At 37.1% G+C, this 20,532-nt stretch overlaps 1 protein-coding gene across 2 annotated transcripts in view; it reads left to right on the top strand.

Annotated features, from left to right (window-relative positions):
* Positions 1-279: 279 nt before the first annotated feature.
* The window catches only part of Epha3 (EPH receptor A3), a 306,637-nt gene continuing 286,384 nt past the window's right edge, over positions 280-20,532 (top strand). For both annotated transcript variants that reach the window (XM_057763683.1, XM_057763684.1), the window contains exon 1: positions 280-448. In XM_057763683.1, coding sequence (XP_057619666.1) covers positions 361-448 — 88 coding nt within the window. In that variant the 5' untranslated portion in view covers positions 280-360. The remainder of the gene's footprint in view (positions 449-20,532) is intronic.

The raw sequence follows: 20,532 nt of genomic DNA on the forward strand, positions 1-20,532 counted from the left end.
GAAAACGGGATGGCTCCCACGACTCTCTATCGCTGTCCCAGGACAAATCCTAGCCTCCCTGACCCATTGGCAAGACCCTCGACTTCCGACCCACTGCCTTCATCCGCAACTGGGTGCAGAGAATCTGGCTGCCAGCCACCGGCTGCCCTGCGTCCGTTTCCGACGGCACTAGGACCCAGCGAAGTCCCAGAGCGGGGTTCGCGGAAAGGCAGCCAGACTCCTCCTTATCTCCAGTGTCAAACTTGACATCAGACTGCGAGCGGAGCATGGTAACTTCTCCAGCAATCAGAGCTCTCCCCCTCACATCAGTGGCATGCTTCGTGGAGATATGCTCCTCTCACTGCCCGGTGCACCAGCAACATGGATTGTCACCTCTCCATCCTCGTCTTGCTCATCTGCTGCGTCCTCAGCTGCTCCGGGGAACTGAGCCCACAGCCTTCCAACGAAGGTAAGCCAAGGTACCCGCGCTGCCCCGGAACGGAGCCCGCAGCCCCTGCACCCGCTCTGCCCCCCGAAGTGCCTTCAGAACCAGAGGCAGCGAAAGATGGTCTTTGCCCAGTAGCGGTCCCAATATACTTTGTGGGAAATGATTTGGGATTGTGGAAACCGTCAAAAAAAAAAAAAAATCTGTTTTTAATCTGATAGCCACTCAAGCGATTACCACGTTTACCAATTTGAAGCAGAAAGAAAGAAAACCCTCCGTTCTTTTACAACCCAGTCTGTTAATTGCCAAATAGCCAAGGCAGTATTTTATTTTCTAATTATGACCATGTGGTCTTCTGAGAAGTTTCAAAGAAAAGGTTAGTCATCTCTTTAGACCCCGCCGTGTGTTTTAAAGATAATGACAGGTTGCTCCTACTTAGAGAATTTGGCATTTATGAATGGACTGCAGGGAAAGGGGCTCTTTGGATCCGTGTGTGCGCGCGTGTGTGCGTATGTTTATGTTACAACCGCCTTACTGAAGTGATGTGGATCCCGCCGGGCGATGCTGTGCTCAGCGATACAGGTTCCATGGGCAGCATATGCATGCCACATTAACAGCAGGGATGTTTGCACCGATATAAGTGAGTTTAAGCTGGGTTCTTCTAAATGAAGGACTTTTGTACAAATAGCAGAAGGCGTTTAATGACTGATTGATGAATAGCTCCTGGGCGGATACAGTAAATAACTGAATAGCAAATTAGAAAGACCGCTCATGGGCAGCTAACGGCATTTCCTTGATGTTGGATTAATTATTGTCCGTGTAACGGGCATCCCTGGCTTATCAGTGGTTCAAAGTGTAAGCCTAATATTTAGAATATTTGTTTTTGTGTGGACGGAGCAGACGCATCACCCCTTTCTGTGGACTTTTCTCGATCTGGTCCTAAAGGTTTGTGAATACAAACTCTTAAAACGTAACTTTTCAGAATAATTGATTGCATTGCAGCAACACGTACAACTTTATTTTCCTCCTAATGATTTTGAACATTTAGAATTTAATTTAACAAGTTAACAATAGAGAGCAGCTGATGGGCAGGAAGCACAGTAGGTGTACAAGACTCACTTAAAAATATTTTGCAGAGCAATGTTTTATGCATTATTTTTACGTCCATGTGAAAAAATGTAAGCACATTCTGCACAAAGACTGCTTCAAGTGTTTAATGACCTACTTTTACTGTTAATGGGACGGTTTAATTTTCTTTCCTAGTGCCTTGACTGTCTTTATTAATTTAGCAGATTTTATTAATTTTGTCTGATTTTTCAAAACATAAATGGATTTTATATTCATCATGGTGATGGGGAAATCATCTTTTGCTCAAATAACTGTTTTAGTAACACAAATTAAAATATTCATTTGAAAGTAATGAATGCTTTGTCATTCTTCATGAAGAAAATAGGAATGAGCCATCGTATGATTATGAGTAACACAACATGCTAAAGAGTTTTCAACTATTATTCCAAATATATGAAATCACCAATAATTACTAGAAAACATTATAACTGCCACGTTGTTTTGATGAGTTGTAGCTTTCAAAATGGAATGCATATAAACTATCCACACGATGATCTGACTGACTTCGTGATGAATAGAATCCAGATGAAATTATATTTGTATATCAACTTAAGCTTTATTTAAATTGCAAAAATAATAGTCTTAACCTTATCCACACTCATACAAAAACAATGCATATTAATTTAATTAAATAAGTATAATTAAATCTTAATTGCCTTTAAACCACATTTATGTATTACGATTACATAATGTATGTCAACAGTCAGGTACAAATTAACAATATACATATATAGTGGTAAAATACTCATAAAATATCATTTATTTGCTTCTGCGAAAGTTTTTCTGTGCCTATTTTTCACAGGATTAGTCTTTCAGACAGTATTATATGGCTACTGTCTCATTTTCTTTATGAGGCTGCTATGACTTTAAAACAAAAGTTATGATCAATAGTTTCAGTTAGTTAATACTTCAGTGATACTTTAAATATTTATTCACATGCTTGGCTCTTAGCAGTTGAGTCCTATGGAGAGGGAAAATTCCAAATCTGTGCCACAATGTCTATGCAATTCCCCTAACAAAGTAATCTGGGTTCATAGGTAGAGCTAAGATAAATTGAACCAGTTCATTTTGAAGACTGAAGATACCTGAGAGGAGAGATTATGCTTAAAATAGTATGCTGAAAGCTATGTTTTAATACTACAAAACTACAGCTCATCAATTTTACTACTAGAATACATTCTCCTATCATGGAATTAAACATGATGGAAATGGTAGAACAAAACCAGGTAATTGAGCTGATTGTTAAGGAACTTATCTTTATGAGAGCTTAAACAAAAATCGAGATCATTAAATAAAACTATTGAAATTCCATGCATCTAAAATAAAGAAATAACTTGAGTTTGATGTGAATTTTCCAACCCATCCATTAATTAGTCATTTTCTAACATGCTTTTAAGAAAGTAATTCCAGCTTCTACTTTCTCTCCCTGGTCTTCTGAATGTTAATAGAGATGTGTGATTTGGAGGACCATTTAAAACCTGGCCTGAAGACCTACACAGAAGTTAGTGAAGACTTTGCTAACCGTGATCAGTTCTTTCCACTCACATGGCACAAGAGACTTCAAGTGGGAAATTACTTCATTTTCAAAGCAAAATTAGAACTGCACTGGTTTTTATCAGGATAGAACCTATGCTTGTTCTGTGTGCTTACTCTGTTTCCATCTTCCAGGGACTCAAAATGGTGAGCAGTAAGTTTGGAAAGAAGCTAAAACTTGATACAGAGAGAAGTGATTGACCTTTATTAGTTCAGGCAACTTTAGAACTGCCGGAAGTAGTCTTTATACACAAATATTTGTACCAGTCTGAAGCAGAATGCACAGTTTATTTAATATTATATGCAATATTTTCCATCCAACAATCCTCACAAATTGGATTCACATTTAACTATGCACTCTTTACACTGAAAATGAGAGTTTTTAAAGTAAAGTTCAGTAAAATTCTGTCTACATACCTACATCCTTCTCATTGGGATACCCTGTTCTGAGTGGCTATGGCACTAAGAAATCTCTGCTAAGTACAAGACACCATTATGTGAGTGTTTGAAGATTAGAAGTAAAACTTGCAGATGTATGCCATATACTTTTCTTAGATTAGTAGGCAAACTTTGACACAATAAATATTTAAATAATAAATGTATTCTTTGTAAACGTTGCTCAGAATCGATATTACCTTCAATGTCTATAAACTCTCACACTCAAATAAAAACTCCCTGTGATTGAAACATTAACAAAGAGCTAAGCTATCATGTCATCTTTATGGGCTTTTTTTTCTTTTCAAAGAAGGCTTACATTTGCTTTTAATAGCATTTCTTCATGCTAGACTAAATAATTGAAAGCATTATACATTTCTGTAATTTAATAGTTCACCTAATAGCTTGCCCCTCCACCCACCCCCAATAGTTATAACTGTGGTGTTTGCCTGGAGGTAGGAGAAACCTTAATTTCACTGCTTTATAACCCACAACAGTTAACACTTGACCTAGGTCATTAACAGGATTATCAGCGAATTTGTTTAAGCTTTTACTGACAATCTGAATTGCTATGATAATATTATGATTGTGCCAAAAAAGAAAGTTCTTGTAACCTCTCAAAATTGATCATGAAATTAATTCATTTTGAATCAATATCTTCCTAAAGAATAATATTGATACCATTAAATTCAAGTGAGGAAATATTCACTTTAAGACCATATTCACCTCATTTTGACATCAGTTCTTGTCAGAAGTGAAAAATTAGTAATGTTTTTAAAATACTAAGTATTCTAGCAAGTATAGTAGATTTAGACATACAAAAACGTCTTACCTTGGGTTTGAAATCTTTTTTTTTTCTACTAATTCTATGATGCATACAATTTTCTTTTCCCCTTGAAGTAAAAAGTTATGTTTCTAAGTCATAATTGACCGGACGTATAAAATGAAAACTGCAAAAAATACCATTGTCATTTTAAGTCATGGATATACTCTACAGAAACATATCTTCTTCATGAATTAGGAGAAATCAAAAGTTTCCACTAAAAATTGAAACTAATACCCACTCACTTTTAAAGCAAAGTGTTAAATAAAAACATAATTTAAAGGTATTTACCAGTGTTTACTAACTTGGTAAAGTTTCACATAAAGTTTTCTGTTACTTGAATGTCATCATGGTTGGTACCTTGTTTTTATAAAATGTGGTAGTTTTAATTTGATTATTAATTATTTGGATTTAAGTAAATATTTAGTAGGATTCTTTATCTTGGGTGTGTATTACCCCCATTTGAATATTCAAATTTCTGTATATTCTTTAATGGTCAAATTACTTTTCATACTATTTAAAAGTATTTCTTCCTTATAAATATTTCTGAATGTTCAATTTCTTAGGGGAATGTTGAAAATTTTTCTGAAATAAAATATATGCAGCTTTTAAATATCAAATAATCAGTTACATATGCAAAGGATTTTTAAGGCAAAGCTTATTTCTACAATATTTTTGATTTAGTGACTTCAATGGGAATGGAAGCAGCAGAAATGTTATTGAAAGTTACATTTTCCAAGTCATAAAATCTTCAAGAAAGTATTAATAAAACTTTCCACAAATCATCAAACCCGATAAGTTCTTACAGACAGAACTTACTTAGAGATCTGTGATGTGGGCTACCTTTGATTTGAATCATTTTCCAATGGTTTTGTTTGGCATAAACACTAGATGTACAGAGAAATATGTATTTCTTGGAAGAATGCTAACTTCTATGAGAGTTTTTTCTTTTTTGTCACGATCTCCAACTTTATTTTTTAACCTGCACATTTGTCAGAAAAGGATTCGATAAACTTTGCTCTTTCAATTCTTGCTCCTGCGAGATTGAGAGCGGATTCGGTGTCTCTCTTTGGTTGTTTTAAGAGATCTGGATTTTATCACCACTGAGAGTCAGTAAGGGGCTTCTAGCAAGTGTGCAAGTAGCTTTTCACACATTTTTCAAATAAAGATTTGATTGGTGTGAAGCCTTTGTTATATTATTCTTCCAGGTATATATAAAGCTGGAATAAAATATTTACTCCTCAAAAATAAAAAAGGTAATAAATAAAAAAATATCTTCGGTGATCTTGTCGTAATGACTTTAAAATAAAAACAGTGCTGTGATTTTAATAAAATACACCAGTCTCCCAACCATGAATCCATCACTCTTGGAAGCCATTGCTCTTGTATTCAAAGGGACAGGATTCTTGTGTGCTCTTGATCAAACTCTGCAGGTCTGCTCGCCGCTGTCCACTCCTAGGCAGTTGTTTGAACTTAGCAGATATCCGCCCCTCCCCACCCCCGACCTCAGGAAAAATATGAGCATCAGCAATTTTATTTTACTTCCAACAATTTTCTTTTAAGAAGAAAAATACATTTTAAGAAGGTAGTTCCCTATAAAGAATGTCTATGCAAGTGAAAAGAAAATAAGAAGTTGATTAGAAAGATCAAGAGGAGAAGACAGAGGTTCTAAAGCCAATGATAATACATGAACGTTTTGCTTAAACGATATTTATGCTTACATCATCGGGATAATCAATTTTTCATGAAATCCCTTAAACCTACATTTCAAAAAAATGGGTATGCCGCTTTGTTTATTTCCCCTCTCAAGTTTACACACTTACTCTTGATTTTTTTTTTTTTCTTCTCCAGAAGCAAAGCCTTGTCCAGGAAAGTTTTAAGAGTCTGAGCCAAAGTCTGCTTTCCCCGTTGAAAGCCTGGCCTCATGCACGTGGAGGGTGTATGGAATCAAAACCAGTTCAGCAAATAAAGCTTCAAACTTGAAGTGACATTATTAAACTGGAAACCATGAATGTGCACCCCCCACACACCCCTTCATTTTCTAAACCACGTCCTGCTGTTCTAGTCAAAGCAAAGGGTGAAAATCCACATAATCCAAACCAACATGGTGAACTGAGAATAATAGGTGAGGAAGGAGGGGGGAAACAAATCGCAGCACTGTACAAACAAACTGCTGTGAGCAGTCTTCATCAGGGGCAAGGGTAGCCAGAGGAAGAGGCGTCTGAGCCTCTTTTTCTCTGCATTACATTGCCTACATTTGATAATGCACTATTGATTAAGTTCTAAAACTGTGGGTCCTAGTAAACGTTTAGCATTATGGCACTTTACAGGGAATGGCTGTAAAGCTTGGCCACAAAGGAATCAAGCACCCTTGGCTGCCACCACACCCACGCCAGGGCGTCTTAAGCCCCAGCTGCTTGTAGTGGGGACCAGTGGAGTCAAGGAAGCCAGGCGCTTCCCTCCCCAGCCCCATTCACGGTTTTCTCACTGGAAGCGCTCATGATTAAAACGCAGGCAGGGTGTGAAACAGCCAGCTGTAAGCCCTCCGGGGCCAGGGAACTCTTCACGCAATTTCCCCTCAATCCGCCGCGAAGAACTGCGTCTGGAGCGGCGCGGAGCCCGGATGACCCTGGCGCGGTGGAGGGATGCTGGCGGCTCTGGGCACCCTGCCTTCCTGAGCCTGCGTTTCTGGCTGCACAGTCACCTGTGCTGGCTACAGCTTGAGAGGAGTGCCTGAACACAATTCCGGTCCTAACAAGCCAAAGCTGGCTAGCAAATAACGAACGCGCGCCCTCTGCCTGCAGCCTCGGGGCTGCCGCCGGGCTTTTTTTTCCTCACCTAGCCGCCACCTGCACCCGATCAGGGGTAGAGAGAACGCCACCCCCTCCCCTTTACCCCCACCCTCTTTCTACTCCAACAAGTCCTGTTCTATGCAGGAGACCCCAGATCTCTGATTCCCTTGCCGCGTTTTCCGTTGCTGTCAACCAGACCTTTCAATCTGGGGTCCGGAGGTGAAGCGGTGGTGTCTTTTCCATCTACCTTCATCTGTTCCCCCGGTGACAGGGGGAGGCAGAGGATATGGGCTGGAAAAGCATCTTCTCTTTCAGTGCAGCACACAGAGACCTCTGATGACCCAGTTGTCGTGTTCGCTGCTGTCTGACCCTCTGCTATTTTTTGCTCTCTCCACAGTCTTCTCTCCTCCAGTCTCTAAATAAAGAAATTGTTTTTCTTTTCGAGTTTTCTTTAAAGTCACCTGCTGGCGCCACCTGTTAGTCCCTTACTCATTGATGATGTAGTGTTTCATAAGCCTCCCTTCCTTCTACACAATCGGAGTGTTGCCCTCTACCCCCCCACCCCCCCCACCTTCCACCCCCTCCGAAGTCCTCCCTCAGATTGGCACCATTTTTCTCTTCAGAGTCTGGTAAACTTGAAATGATCCATAAAGGGGTTCCTCAAAGTGGTGTAATCCAAGTGGATTCATGGTTGAATGCTTCTGATTTTTTTGTGGCCGTGTCAGGCTGTCAATATATATCTCTCTCTTAAATAATGGCTGAATCCAGTAGCTAAGTGTGTTTTCAACGTCCTGTACCGCTGGGATTACAATCTCACTGCCCCACTGTCTGTCTCTTTGTCATTCATTCATTTGTTCGTTCGTTCATTTGTTCATTCATTCATTCGTTCATTCATTCATTCATTCCTTACTGGACCTTACATCAATCACCCTTAAAATAAGTATTAGGGCATGTCTTTGGTACAGCCGAGGGAAGAGATCACAATACCACTACTGGGTGCAGGGTCCAGCTCCCCTGAATCTCCACGTTGACTCCTTCCTCCTCTCTACAAACCCTACACACTTGTCAAGTATCCTTTTCATTCCAGAACAGGATTGTCACCCTGGCTCTCTGTAACTGAACTAATTTGTTTTGTGATTTTGCAAAATTAACTTCAAAATGTGGAGAATTTTGGCAGGAGAAATTAAATCAGTAAGAGGACTTTGAACTCCCAAAGTGGTGACACATATAAATCATGATTATCTGTACTTTAGTCACAGTTATGAGTATCTGCTAGTTAGAGGAAGTTGATGCAGAGAGCAGGAGGTAAGGCCCACAAAGCCTTTTCTGCACCCACCTCGGCCTTTGTTTTCTTTTCCTAATACTCAGATGCCACAGAACTCACCCCAAAATGGAAATTTCTCTGGGATCCCATAGACAAAAAAAAATTGTTAGAAAATTGTCACCATAACCAGGCTGTGAGAATTGAGGATTTTATGTAATAAGAATGGAGTGTGATTCTACTCTGGGAATTGCCACAGAAAGTCAGGAAGAGGGGAAAATAGAGCATGCTCCAAAATGTATGTGTGTGTATTACCTAAGATTAAAAAATAAAATTAAGTGATTTATTTTTGTGTACATTAAAAATACTTGCAGCCTGCTGAAGAGAGTTATATTTTACAAGGTAGCTAAAAGAGCACTTTGGAAAGTAGCAAATTAAGTAGGGGGCAATTATGCCTTTCATGGAGAATTTCGGCACACATGTTTAGCATTAATTGAGGCAATAAATTCCCTTTACCTGCCCAAAAGCAAAAATAGCATATTGATGACATCAGGCTTCTAAGTAAGAAAGCAAGTTTCTTTTATGTATCTTTCATCTCTTTCTGTAATGTCAATGTTTAACCTATAAAATGTTATTTATTGATTTTTTTATTTTCTTTGAAACATGGTATCATATAGCCCATGCTGGCTTTGAACACTTGATCTTTCCAAGTGCTAGGATTGTAGAAATAGGTCACTAACCCTGGCCTTTATTTAAAAATTCTAATGTGTTGTCTATTATATTCTCTGCTCTCCAAGAGGGATCGACCCACTCAGTCACTGGGAAAAGAGAAAAACTTCGGTCTTTTCCCCAGCCTCACGTCTGGAAAATAGCTCAGCAACTGTGTTCCTCAAATATGGCTTTTAAAATTCTTGTATGAATTTAGATAACACTTCCAAATCAAGGGAAATGTAAACATGACTAAAAAGTGCAATTCTTAATTACTTCTTTTCCTGACAAAGTTGGCTGATTTCTAATTCCCTTGGAGTTTTAACATCCCAATCTCCCTCTGAATACCTAAAGAAATACATCTTTTCTTAGTAGTTAATGCATTTCCTGATTTGCAAACCTGGTTTAGCAATTGATAATATCTTTTAAGTAATAATGTTAAAATGTATTTTATTAGAAAGATGTGTCCTTTAATTCAAAAGATGGCAGACAGTCTTCACACTGAAAAGTCAGGGAATCTAATTTCCAATGGCTTCCATGTGGCTCATTTTACTAATCCTTAGGATAAGCAAAACAGTTCTCTGAGGAAATGCCTGTTTGTAGCACAGGCTCTCTCTCTCTCTCTCTCTCTCTCTCTCTCTCTCTCTCTCTCTCTCTGTGTGTGTGTGTGTGTGTGGTGTTGCCAATCACAGAGCTTTCTTGAAAAACTAAGTGGTTCCCACACCATAACTACAGTTTTATGGATGAGTATATACATTGTGGACACAAGATGCTGTAAATTCTTTTCTGAAAAATATCCAGTGAGATAAAGAGTTATAACAATCACTGTTTGCCATAGTTTAATCTGGACTTCCTACTACTCACCCACTATCTCTAATAATGACAATATCTCCACAAATATGCCAAAGCAACTTTAGGTAGTATTTTCTTAAGAAGAAGTAACTAAAATTATTAACCAAAGGCTGGCAATAAATAAGAATATTGCTGCTTTATTAAATATAAGAATCCTATTAAATTTAACTACTGTGAAATTTACAAATACTTTTTAAAGCATACTATTTTATTCTCAGTTTACATTTTCTATCTGTTTTATCATAGATAAGACTCATTTACATTTGATAATTCAAAAGAAAAGCTCATGGCCTTTACCATGTGTTATCAACATTTCTGTCTTAGACTAGAGTCTTTTAATGGCCCTGTTTTATGAAAAATAAATTCTTACATGGGTAATTATGTGTATTTCAGGTGTCTGTGCTGATTAATTTAGTCTGTCACAGCAAAAATGGGTTCCTTATATTCTGAGGTACAATTGTCCTTCTGAAACATTTGTGCATCGTAAAATAGAGCTTTTTCTTACTTACCTTAAAGGCAATATTTACAATCATTTTAAGTGTTTTAGTGCAAAAACAAAAGCAAAAGGTATAGTTTCTAATATCTTCAGATATTTTTCTTGTGCAAAAGATCACCTTTGCAAGTTATGAATATTTTTATATGACCAGGTTTGTATTTATAGCAGATTTATTACACTTAATGTTAATAATGAGAAGGCCAGGGTCATCAGGCAGGAGAGATTCTTTGGTGGTTGGTAATTCTTATATAGGGCCAACGTTCAGGTCTCAGCACCCAAATGGTATCTTGCAACCTTATGCCACGTAACTCTAGCTCTAGGAAATCTAATGATCTCTTCTAGAACCCTTGGGCTACTGCACATACCTGGTGCACATAAGCTCACATAGACTCACACACAAACGCACAACTAAATAAAATATAAATAATTAAAAAAATTTAAATTCAATTTCAAATACCCAGATTTGGAAACTGTTGAGAGGAGACAAGAAAACTAAGATACACAGAATTTCTTGTTTATAAGAACTCATCTGTCATAATTACAATGCTTTGTTTGTCTATTTACCAAGACTGGAAAGTTAATGATTAGTTTCAGGCTAAACTTTGGAAAAAATTGTAAGTTTGGCATGTTCTATATCCTTATAAATATCAATACTGGTGGGAAAGATCACCCTGGTATGAGTTCTTAGATAAAAATCTATGCAGTGATGCATATATGAAATAGTGAAAATTATGACATAAATCCACAGAGGAGGTGTATTATTGTTGCAAATTTGGCTTCTAGAAAAGATAGATTTAATTATCCGTAGCACTTCATTTGACAGACGTGAATATAACTTAAGTTGTTTTAGATTTTAGTGAATATTTTTAGACTTTAATAATTTAAACAAACTCATAATAAACAAGTACATTTGAAAAAGTGAATATTGAGAAGTATTCCCAGCAAGCACAGATGTAAGTTGAATGTAAGTTCTGTATTGGATATGCATGCTTGCATGTGTTCATGTGAGTATATTGGAAACACATGTGACCAACACAAAAGGACCATCCCAAAATAGAAGCTTCTGTAGGACCTCTTCACAATGTAATTACACTACCAAGAAAAACCACACTGAAGTTCGTTTGAACTCTACCTTCCCTTTCATCAGTAAATTAAATGTTTTCTGACTGTCCTCAGCAGTCAGTTTGATATTTTCCATTGACATCATAATCTTCAAATTTGAAGAAAATGGTTGGAGTTTTTACATAGATGGATCTTCAATAGATTATTACAACGATCCAAATGTGTTACATGAAAAAAACCTGTGTGTGTGTGCTCAAATTTGTATCTTTTTTAGTAAAATTTATAACATATGACACTTTAAACATCTTCCTGAATATCAAGAATTCAAACGGTACCTTGCTTCTAGCTTTTTCAGATATTTAAAAGTATTTATAATGAAATTAGAGTCTTTGTCAAGAAAATGTGTGTTGAAATATTACAGCATCCATAGGTTATTCTTAAGTTGAAATGTAACTTTTTTCCTCCTGCAGTCTTGTTTCTGCTTTTAAAATTTGGATTCCTTATGTCTAAGAACTTCCATGAACTTTTTTTGTTTCTGAAATGAGTGTTACATTAGAGTTGGTTCTACGCCATTTTCACAGCCAGCAGTCAAACCCTGACTCAGAAAAGCCTGTCTTCAACATCTGATATCTAATAATAAAGATTACATGGTAGTTTGATAGAATGTAACCGAAGTAAACTGACTTGATAAGATAAAGGCACTGCATATTTTTAGATACTTAAGTGATCTTTGCCTTAATTATTATTTGTATGTCATCATTTTCAGTTTTTAAAACTTTGTGTTCTCTCCAAAGCCTTTCTGAATTAAAAGTAAACAAGCTGTTTTACTACTAGAACATTCCAAAAGAAAGTATGCATCGAGAAGATGCCATTTAACCTAATGAGTAATATTAGACTGTTTGTTAGACATATTTTGGAAACTAAGTGTAAGCTGGAAAATGTATATAAATGAATCATATAATAGTTGCCAGTGTGCAGGAAAAGAACCCTACTATTTTGTGATGGTTTCTACATTTGGGGTGAATCACTTACAAAAACTTCACTGACAAAGTCCCCACTAGTTTATATAAAAAGACCATTTGTTAAAAAATACTGACCCAGACCCCTCAGCCCTGAATTGAGATCTTGATAGCTTCGTGGGTGTACATTAACACTGCCACTGTATAACCTTTGAACTTTTTTCTGATTAGAAAAGGCAAACAGCAAGGAAATGCTTAAAAGTGCTCAGAACTTAAAATTGGTACAGTGTATGCCTGTGTAATCCTCCCTTAACAAGTGCAATTTGGGCTGTTATCTCCTGGAACTGTGTAAGCAGATAAACAGGAAGTCTCAGGGTGAGACTTTGTGTGTTTCCATTTAAAGGCATTCTCCCTGCTATTTGTAAAGGTTTAGACAAGGCACATAATTACAGTTTCTCTTACAGTTAAACTCTGTACAGAAATCCAACAACCTTTGTAAACTCTTGTAAATCCAATGATCTTTCTTAGAAGAAAATTCTGTAAAAACAATATATTTTAGTATTATATCTTGTCCAGAAATCTTTTCTTACACACTAAAATCCATCAAGGTAACATGTAATTTAAAAATCCAGAAACGTTAAGAATTGTTATCTTTTACTAATTTTATAAATATTTTATTTAAAATTTGAAAATTAGTCATAAGTAAATGTTTATAGGACACTATATATTAAATTTAACAATGATGTACAACAGTTAAAATATTTTATTTTGTCACTAACATATTAACAGTTGTTAGCTGAAGCACTAAATCTCTTTTTAAATATTCTATTATGTCTAGAAAGGTATAAAATATTAAAATGAATGCCGCAGAAACTTTTAAGAAAATTTAAAAATAGTCAATAAATTCAGGATGAAGTATATCAAACAAAAGTGACATCTCTAAATTTCTCCTCAAAAAGCATATCCCAATATATACAAATAAAATGAAAGCAAAAGCTGAGTTATAGTTAGCTTTTGCTCGAAATAAATATCTTGATTTTGACAGAGGACTACACGGAGATTTGCAATACCAAGAATAATAACATGTATCCCTTTCTGTGTCATTTTCTTTTGGGGCTGCTTAAGTATCATTTAGAAGCCGATTAAAAGGTCCTTCTGCTTTCTGTAACCTAAACCAAAGCTATGCTCTTTATTGTAATAGGAAGTGTTGAAAACGATAAAGATAAGTGTTATGAACTGTGGCTTGTGCGAGTGAGGTGATGACGTGAACAGAGTAGAAAGCCATTATTCTTCAGTCAAAGCAAAAGGTAACGAAAGGATGGAATTGTCTTCAGTTGTACTGACTTTATAGTTACTTTTACTGGCTATAAAGGCTGCTTATAAGTGAAGGTTTTATAAGAAAATATGTCTTTTATTAGAGGAATTTGAAATCCTTTAGCTATTAAAGCTGGATGTTCACTTAAAAATAATCATATAATAATTATAAATAACTCCATATTTTCACGAAATGCAACCATTTTATCACAAAGTTGACTGATGCACGATTAGACAATTGAAAATATCTGCTTCAGCAAGATACTATGTCACTTAGGTTTTACAGTTTCTTACACTGTTTGTACATACCAGCACTTAGGCAATGTGTGTAGCTGTGACTAGTAGGCTGTCGTTCTTTGTAAGTAAGCAAGAAGCAATTCTGAATCAGATATTAGAATGTCCTTGAAAATATATGAATGTGTTTACGGATTTTTTTAAGAGTGGAAACTCCAGAGATTTATGTTGTGAGATTTTCATCATACACATCATCTGACAACATTTATCTTAAAATTTGATTCTGATTCCTTCACCTTCTTGCCAACCCTAAGATGGCTCCCTTAGATAGGATATATACTTCGCTGCTCCCGTATCCATCCTTCCTATATCCCAACCATCCCAATCCTCCGAGCTCCTCCCATCCTCCCCTTCTCATATTTCTCATCCCATTTCCCCTTTGCCCCATGCCACCTCACCCGCAAGTTCCCAGTTTTTGCCCTGGAATCTTGTCTACTTCCCCCTCTCCATGCGGATGACTATATGATTTTCTTTGGGTTCACTTTCTTATTTAGCTTCTATAGGATCACACATTATATGCTTAATGTCTTTTATTTTATGGCTAGAAACCGATTATTATTCACCTTTGAACCTGGGGATGTAGCTCAGTGGTAGACTATTTTCTTAGCTTGTGTGAGGCTTGTCAACCTCCAGCACTGAAAATTCAGAAAGTAAGTCAATAAAATGAGGTTTTTATGATAAGAAATTCAACGCATTTCTATTAATAATAAGAGAAGATGGGCCGGGCGGTGGTGGCGCACGCCTTTAATCCCAGCACTTGGGAGGCAGAGACAGACAGGCGGATCTTTGTGAGTTCGAGGCCAGCTTGGTCTATAAGAGCTAGTTCCAGGACATGCTCTGTTGCTACAGAAAAACCCTGTCTCGAAAAACCAAAAAAAAAGAAAAAAAAAAAACAGAGAAGATGGAGCCAAATCTTGTTACAGCCAATTCTTTGTGATGCCATAGGTGAATTTGTTTATGATGCTGAGGGTCTAATCTTGCCTCATGCTACCATCACTGAGATACAGCTCTGGACAGGAAGGGATTTTTGTATGAGTTCTCTCCATTTTGGCAGATGATAGGAAAAGAAAAAGGGTGGAGGCTCTCAGGAATCCTAATTCAACTGTGCAGTGTAGCAGGGACAGTGACAGTAAAATTAGTCACAGGAATGACAGATAAGTTTCTTCCTTTCCAGAATTCTCTATAACCAACTTGAGTTCATACATTCTGGACTTACTTCTTAGAAATTTAGTCAATTCTAACATGGGAATTTCCATTAAAGAGCACACTTGCTTGGGTTTACCAGCTCTCCCATTAGTGCCAAATAAAGAGTCAAGTCCAAGTGAGGATGGTCTCCCCATCTCAGGAATGAAAGCCCATTGCCTCTTCATTCACCCCTATATAAAAGCTCCAAAATTACGGAGAGTAAATATGTTGAAATACAAAACCATGTACTTCCAAACTTAGAACAGTGATTTCCAAATAAAATTTTACTGTCAAACCCCACTAAAATAGAATCTTGACGTTGAAAAATGCTTCCACTTTAAAATTTTCTTAGTTTAAAAAGTTAACATGGGTCATATATCTGTTAGAGGAGAAAATATTCTCACATTATTAAAAGAATCCAATTCCACATTTCACACCAAATGGAACTCAGTTCATTAGAAAATTATATATGATAACAAATAAGTTATATCTTTTGTAAGTAACTGGCATGAGTCTGACATTAGAGAATTGAACAATTCACAGGAGCCTAACACCCTTCAGAAACAATTTCCTAACTCTTCATTAAAGTTCAAATTGTGAATTTACATTTTGTAGAAATAGAAATAATCTCTTCCATTTATGAGCTGTGTTTAACACTCAGACTACCATATGACACTTCTATGAACATTTAGTTAGATAACTCCTCTCCCTGGTGTTTGAATGATGGTAACACTGGAGAGGAAACTGTAGGATCTTCATATATTTTGAGGGAAGAAAACGAAAGTACCCAAGTTCTTTACTTCTAGCAATACAAGAATTAAAACAGTGTATTTCTTCTGAGATTTAATCATTGCACGAGAAAAATCACAGACAGATTGACTCTAATTCCCCAACTTTATGTGTTTATCTCAGTATGAGTGTGTGCTGCACACAGAGTGTTCACTGTAAAAGGACCACTTGCATGTAACTAGAGACTTGTTATGGAATTAGCAATTCAGCAACCATTAACTTTAAAGTGTTTATGATTCTTAGACTGTGTTGTTCTCATTTTAGATACAAACAGAGAGCACCTTATAAACCTAAATTAAGAACTTTAAAAAAGTGTTTTGATGTCAGCCACTCTTCACTATTAGGTCATGTGTTGATGGTTGATATAAACACAATTCAGAAGTCAAAGTAGAAGTGTTGTTCCATGTAGTAATTTTACAAGAACACTGGCTCCATTGCTTGTTATAAGCTCATAGTGGTTCAAAGTATATTTAGGTGATTGGATCAGTATAGTAATATCACAAGATAACCATGGTTAACAAAATTATATGTTTGATAAATAGCAGGATCAAAATTGTGAGTAATGGTGGTATTTTCTTTACTCACCATAAATTAAATACACTAAAAGTATAACTTATAAGAAGGTGAAAATATTTTAATTAATCTATACACTTATTTTATTTGACTTGTATTAATACTCATTCTGGATTAGCTGTTCTTTGAACAGAATCCATATGCAGGTGTGATTGGTCTTTTTCCCTTATCATTAACGTGAAGGGGAATTTAAGGTAATTCTTTAGTTTTTTTTTTTTATTTTTATTGAAAAAAATTTCCGCCTCCTCCCAGCCTCCCATTTCCCTCTCCCTTCTCCCACTCCTCTCCCTCTCCCTCTCCAGTCTAAAGAGCAGTCAGGGTACCCTGCCCTGTGGAAAGTCCAAGGTCCTACCCCTCCATCCAGGTCTAGGAAGGTGAGCATCCAAACTGACTAGGCTCCCACAAAGCCAGAACATGAAGTAGGATCAAAACCCAGTGCCATTGTCCTTGGCTTCTCATCAGCCCTCATTGTCCGCCACGTTCAGAGATTCTGGTTTTATCCCATGCTTTTTCAGTCCCAGTCCAGCTGGCCTTGGTGAGCTCCCAATAGATCAGCCCCACTGTCTCAGTGGATGGGTGCACCCCTAGCGGTCCTACTTCCTTGCTCATGTTCTCCCTCCTTCTGCTCCTCATTTAGACCTAGGGAGCTCATTCTGGTACTCCAATGTGGGTCTCTGTCTCTATCTTCATCCATCGCCAGATGAAGGTTCTATGGTGATATGCAAGATATTCATCAGTATGGCTATAGGATAGGGCCATTTCAGGTTCTCTATCCTCAGCTGCCCAAGGAACTAACTGGGGACATCGTCCTGGGCTCCTGGGAGCCCCTCTAGGTTCAAGTCTCTTGCCAACCCTAAAATGGTTCCCTTTATTAAGATATATACTTCCCTGCTCTCATATCCACCCTTCCTTTATCCCAACCATCCTATTTCCCCAAGTTCTCCCCATCCTCCCCTTCTCACTTTTCTCTCCCCATCTCCCATCCCCATCCCCATCTCCCCATCCCACCCCACCCCCAAGATCCCATTTTTTTTGCCCGGCAATCTTGTCTACTTCCCATATCTAGGAGGATAACTATATGTTTTTCTTTGGGTTCACCTTCTTATTTAGCTTCTTTAGGATCACAAATTATACACTCAATGTCCTTTATTTATGGCTAGAAACCAATTATAAGTGAGTACATCCTTGTCTTACATTGAGTTATTTACTAAGAGACAGTGTCATAATTGTTTCTTCTTTGCTTCACACATTGCTTTTTTGCTGATTATAAATGTTGAAATTAAGTCAGTTATTTGTCATAGTATGTGATGTGGCACACCAATGTTGTCCAGTATCAATCCGGCTATCACATGTAAAATGACACCTTGATCTGTTTAGAACCCTAGATACACTGGTGACATTGACATAATGAATGCTGATCTGATTGGTTTTGTGTGTCAACTTGACACCAGCTAGACTCATCAAAGAGGAAGAAGCCTCCATTGAGGAAATGCCTTCATGAAATCCAGCTGTAAAGTATTTTCTCAATTAGTGATCAATGGGGGGGGGGTGCGAAACCATTGTGGGTGGTACTATCCCTGGATTGGTGGTCTTGGGTTCTATAAAAAAGCGGACTGAGCAAGCCAGTAAATAGCTCCCCTCCATGCAGCAGCTCCTACCTCCAGGTTCTTGCCCTGCTTGAGTTTCAGTTCTAACATCTTAAAATGATAGACTCTGATCTATAAATGTAAGCCAAATAAACCCTTTCCTCCCCAACTTGCTTGTTGATCACGGTGTTTTGAAACAGCAATAGAAACCCTAACTATGACAGAAGTTGGTACCAGCAGAGTGGAGTATTGTTGTGACAGGCCTGACAATGTTTCTGCTAGAATTGTGGAAGGACTTTGGAACTGTAGGCTTGAAGAGCTCTGTGGAATGTTCTGTGGGAGCTTAGGAGATAGGAATTTTCAGAGCAGTGCAGAGGATAAGTCCTGTCTTCTGAAGTTTGAGAGGGAAGTTTAAGAACTCTAATAGGGCTATTTTGGTGTGGGACAATTGTCTATATTCTTTCACTTATATTTTAAATAAACACTGATTGGCCAGTAGCCAGGCAGGAAGTATGGGTGGGACAACCAGACAGGAATTAGAGTTGGGTCAAGGAGAACTGAAGAATTCTAGGGAGAAGGAAGCCCATTCCTACGCAGTCCTTGCTCAGCCACAAAAGAAGCAAAATGTGACTGCCGCTAAAAAAGGTACTGAGCCTCATGGCTAACATAGACAAGAATAATGGGCTAATATACATTATAAGAGCTAATACGAAGCCTGAGCTAATGAACCAATCAGTTTATAGTTAATGTAGACCTCTGTGTGATTTCTTTGGGACTTTACAATTGTGGAAACTGGTCAGGACAGGAAGGCCTTGGCCAACACCATTTGTTATTTTGATTTAAGATTCTGTGAAGCCCTCAATGAGACAGATACTTCCAAGAAAGAATCTTCTATGCAAATCACGTAAAACACAGAAATTAAGTAATGACTGTGAGCTGTAATCAAACCTCAATATATTTTTACTAGAATGAATTATGACAATGAATTTAAATTTAATAGTAAAGATGTACTTTTATATTTCCCAAATTCTTAAGTATAACTGGAAGAGTAGATATCAGTAAGTGGTTTTTAGTTTTTCATTGCTTTTTGAGAGAGAACTGCACTGTAGATAAATGCATAATTAGTTTTAAACCAATATTGTAGAAAATGTTGGTTTATGAAAATTGTAATTCATGCAGTGTCTATGTTTTCTCATATACAGATAAATGATTCCCATTGGAATATTCTTAATTCATAATAAAGTTCATTTTCTTTTAAAATTATTTTATTTTTGAGATTATAATATAATTTTATCATTTTCCTCATCCCTTTCCTCCCTCCAAACATTCTTATATGACCTTTCTTCCTATTTTTTCAAATTCATGGTCTCCTTTTTGTTAATTTTTGTTATATATATATACATATATATATGTATGTATATATTCATTCAAAGTCTTAAATACATAACTATACCCAGCTCACTCCATATAATGTTACTTGTACATATGCCTTCAGGGTTGATAATTTGTTATTGGATAATTAATTGTGTACTTTTCCCTAGGGAAGTCTCTCCCACTGTTGGCATTCCTTAGTTGCTGAGTTATGTAGGGTTAAGACTTCCTGGGCTTTTATTCTCTGAGTATTAACATTCCTATTGATGTCCTTGTTAAGCTCATGTTTAGGCAGTCTTATCATTCAGACTATGAGTGTAACTTCTGCCCTGCGTAGGAGATGCAATCCCACAGCAAACTCCCTCTTCCTATGACTCTAAGAATCTTTCCCTCACTCTTCAACAATTATCTCTGAGCCATGGGTGCAAGAGCTGTATTGTAGGTGCAGAAGATGTGACTGGGCTTCCCAACTCTGCATTTTGACGAGTTGTGGTTTTCTTTAACGGTATTCACCATTTGCAGAGTAGTTTTTTTTTTTTTTTTTTTTTTGATGAGGTGTAAAGACTATACTTATCTGTGGACAAAGGGACAAATATTCAGAATGTAGTTATGGATTATACTGGTTTAGTAAAGAGGTGGGTGTAGATTCCCCTCCACGATTCACGGTTTCACTAGCTGTGGGTAGCTGGTTAGATTTCCAGTATGAGGTAATGATTTTTCTTTTGTTAAGCTAGGTCTAATTAGAGAGCCTAGGTTGTCACCAAGGTATGTATGCCACTACTGCACACTTAGAGTTATTGTGACATGCCTCATAATTGTGAATCATAAGATGACAGCTGCTTAGGCATTTTGGTTCTTACCTCCTTTGTAAGCTCATATGTCTCCATTCGCTATCATAAAAGACAGTCCTCAGGGAGGAAGCTTTCAGGTCAGGTCTCGCTTATGTA

Source organism: Chionomys nivalis, chromosome 3 (assembly GCF_950005125.1).
Source record: "Chionomys nivalis chromosome 3, mChiNiv1.1, whole genome shotgun sequence".
NCBI classification, from domain to species: Eukaryota; Metazoa; Chordata; class Mammalia; order Rodentia; family Cricetidae; genus Chionomys; species Chionomys nivalis.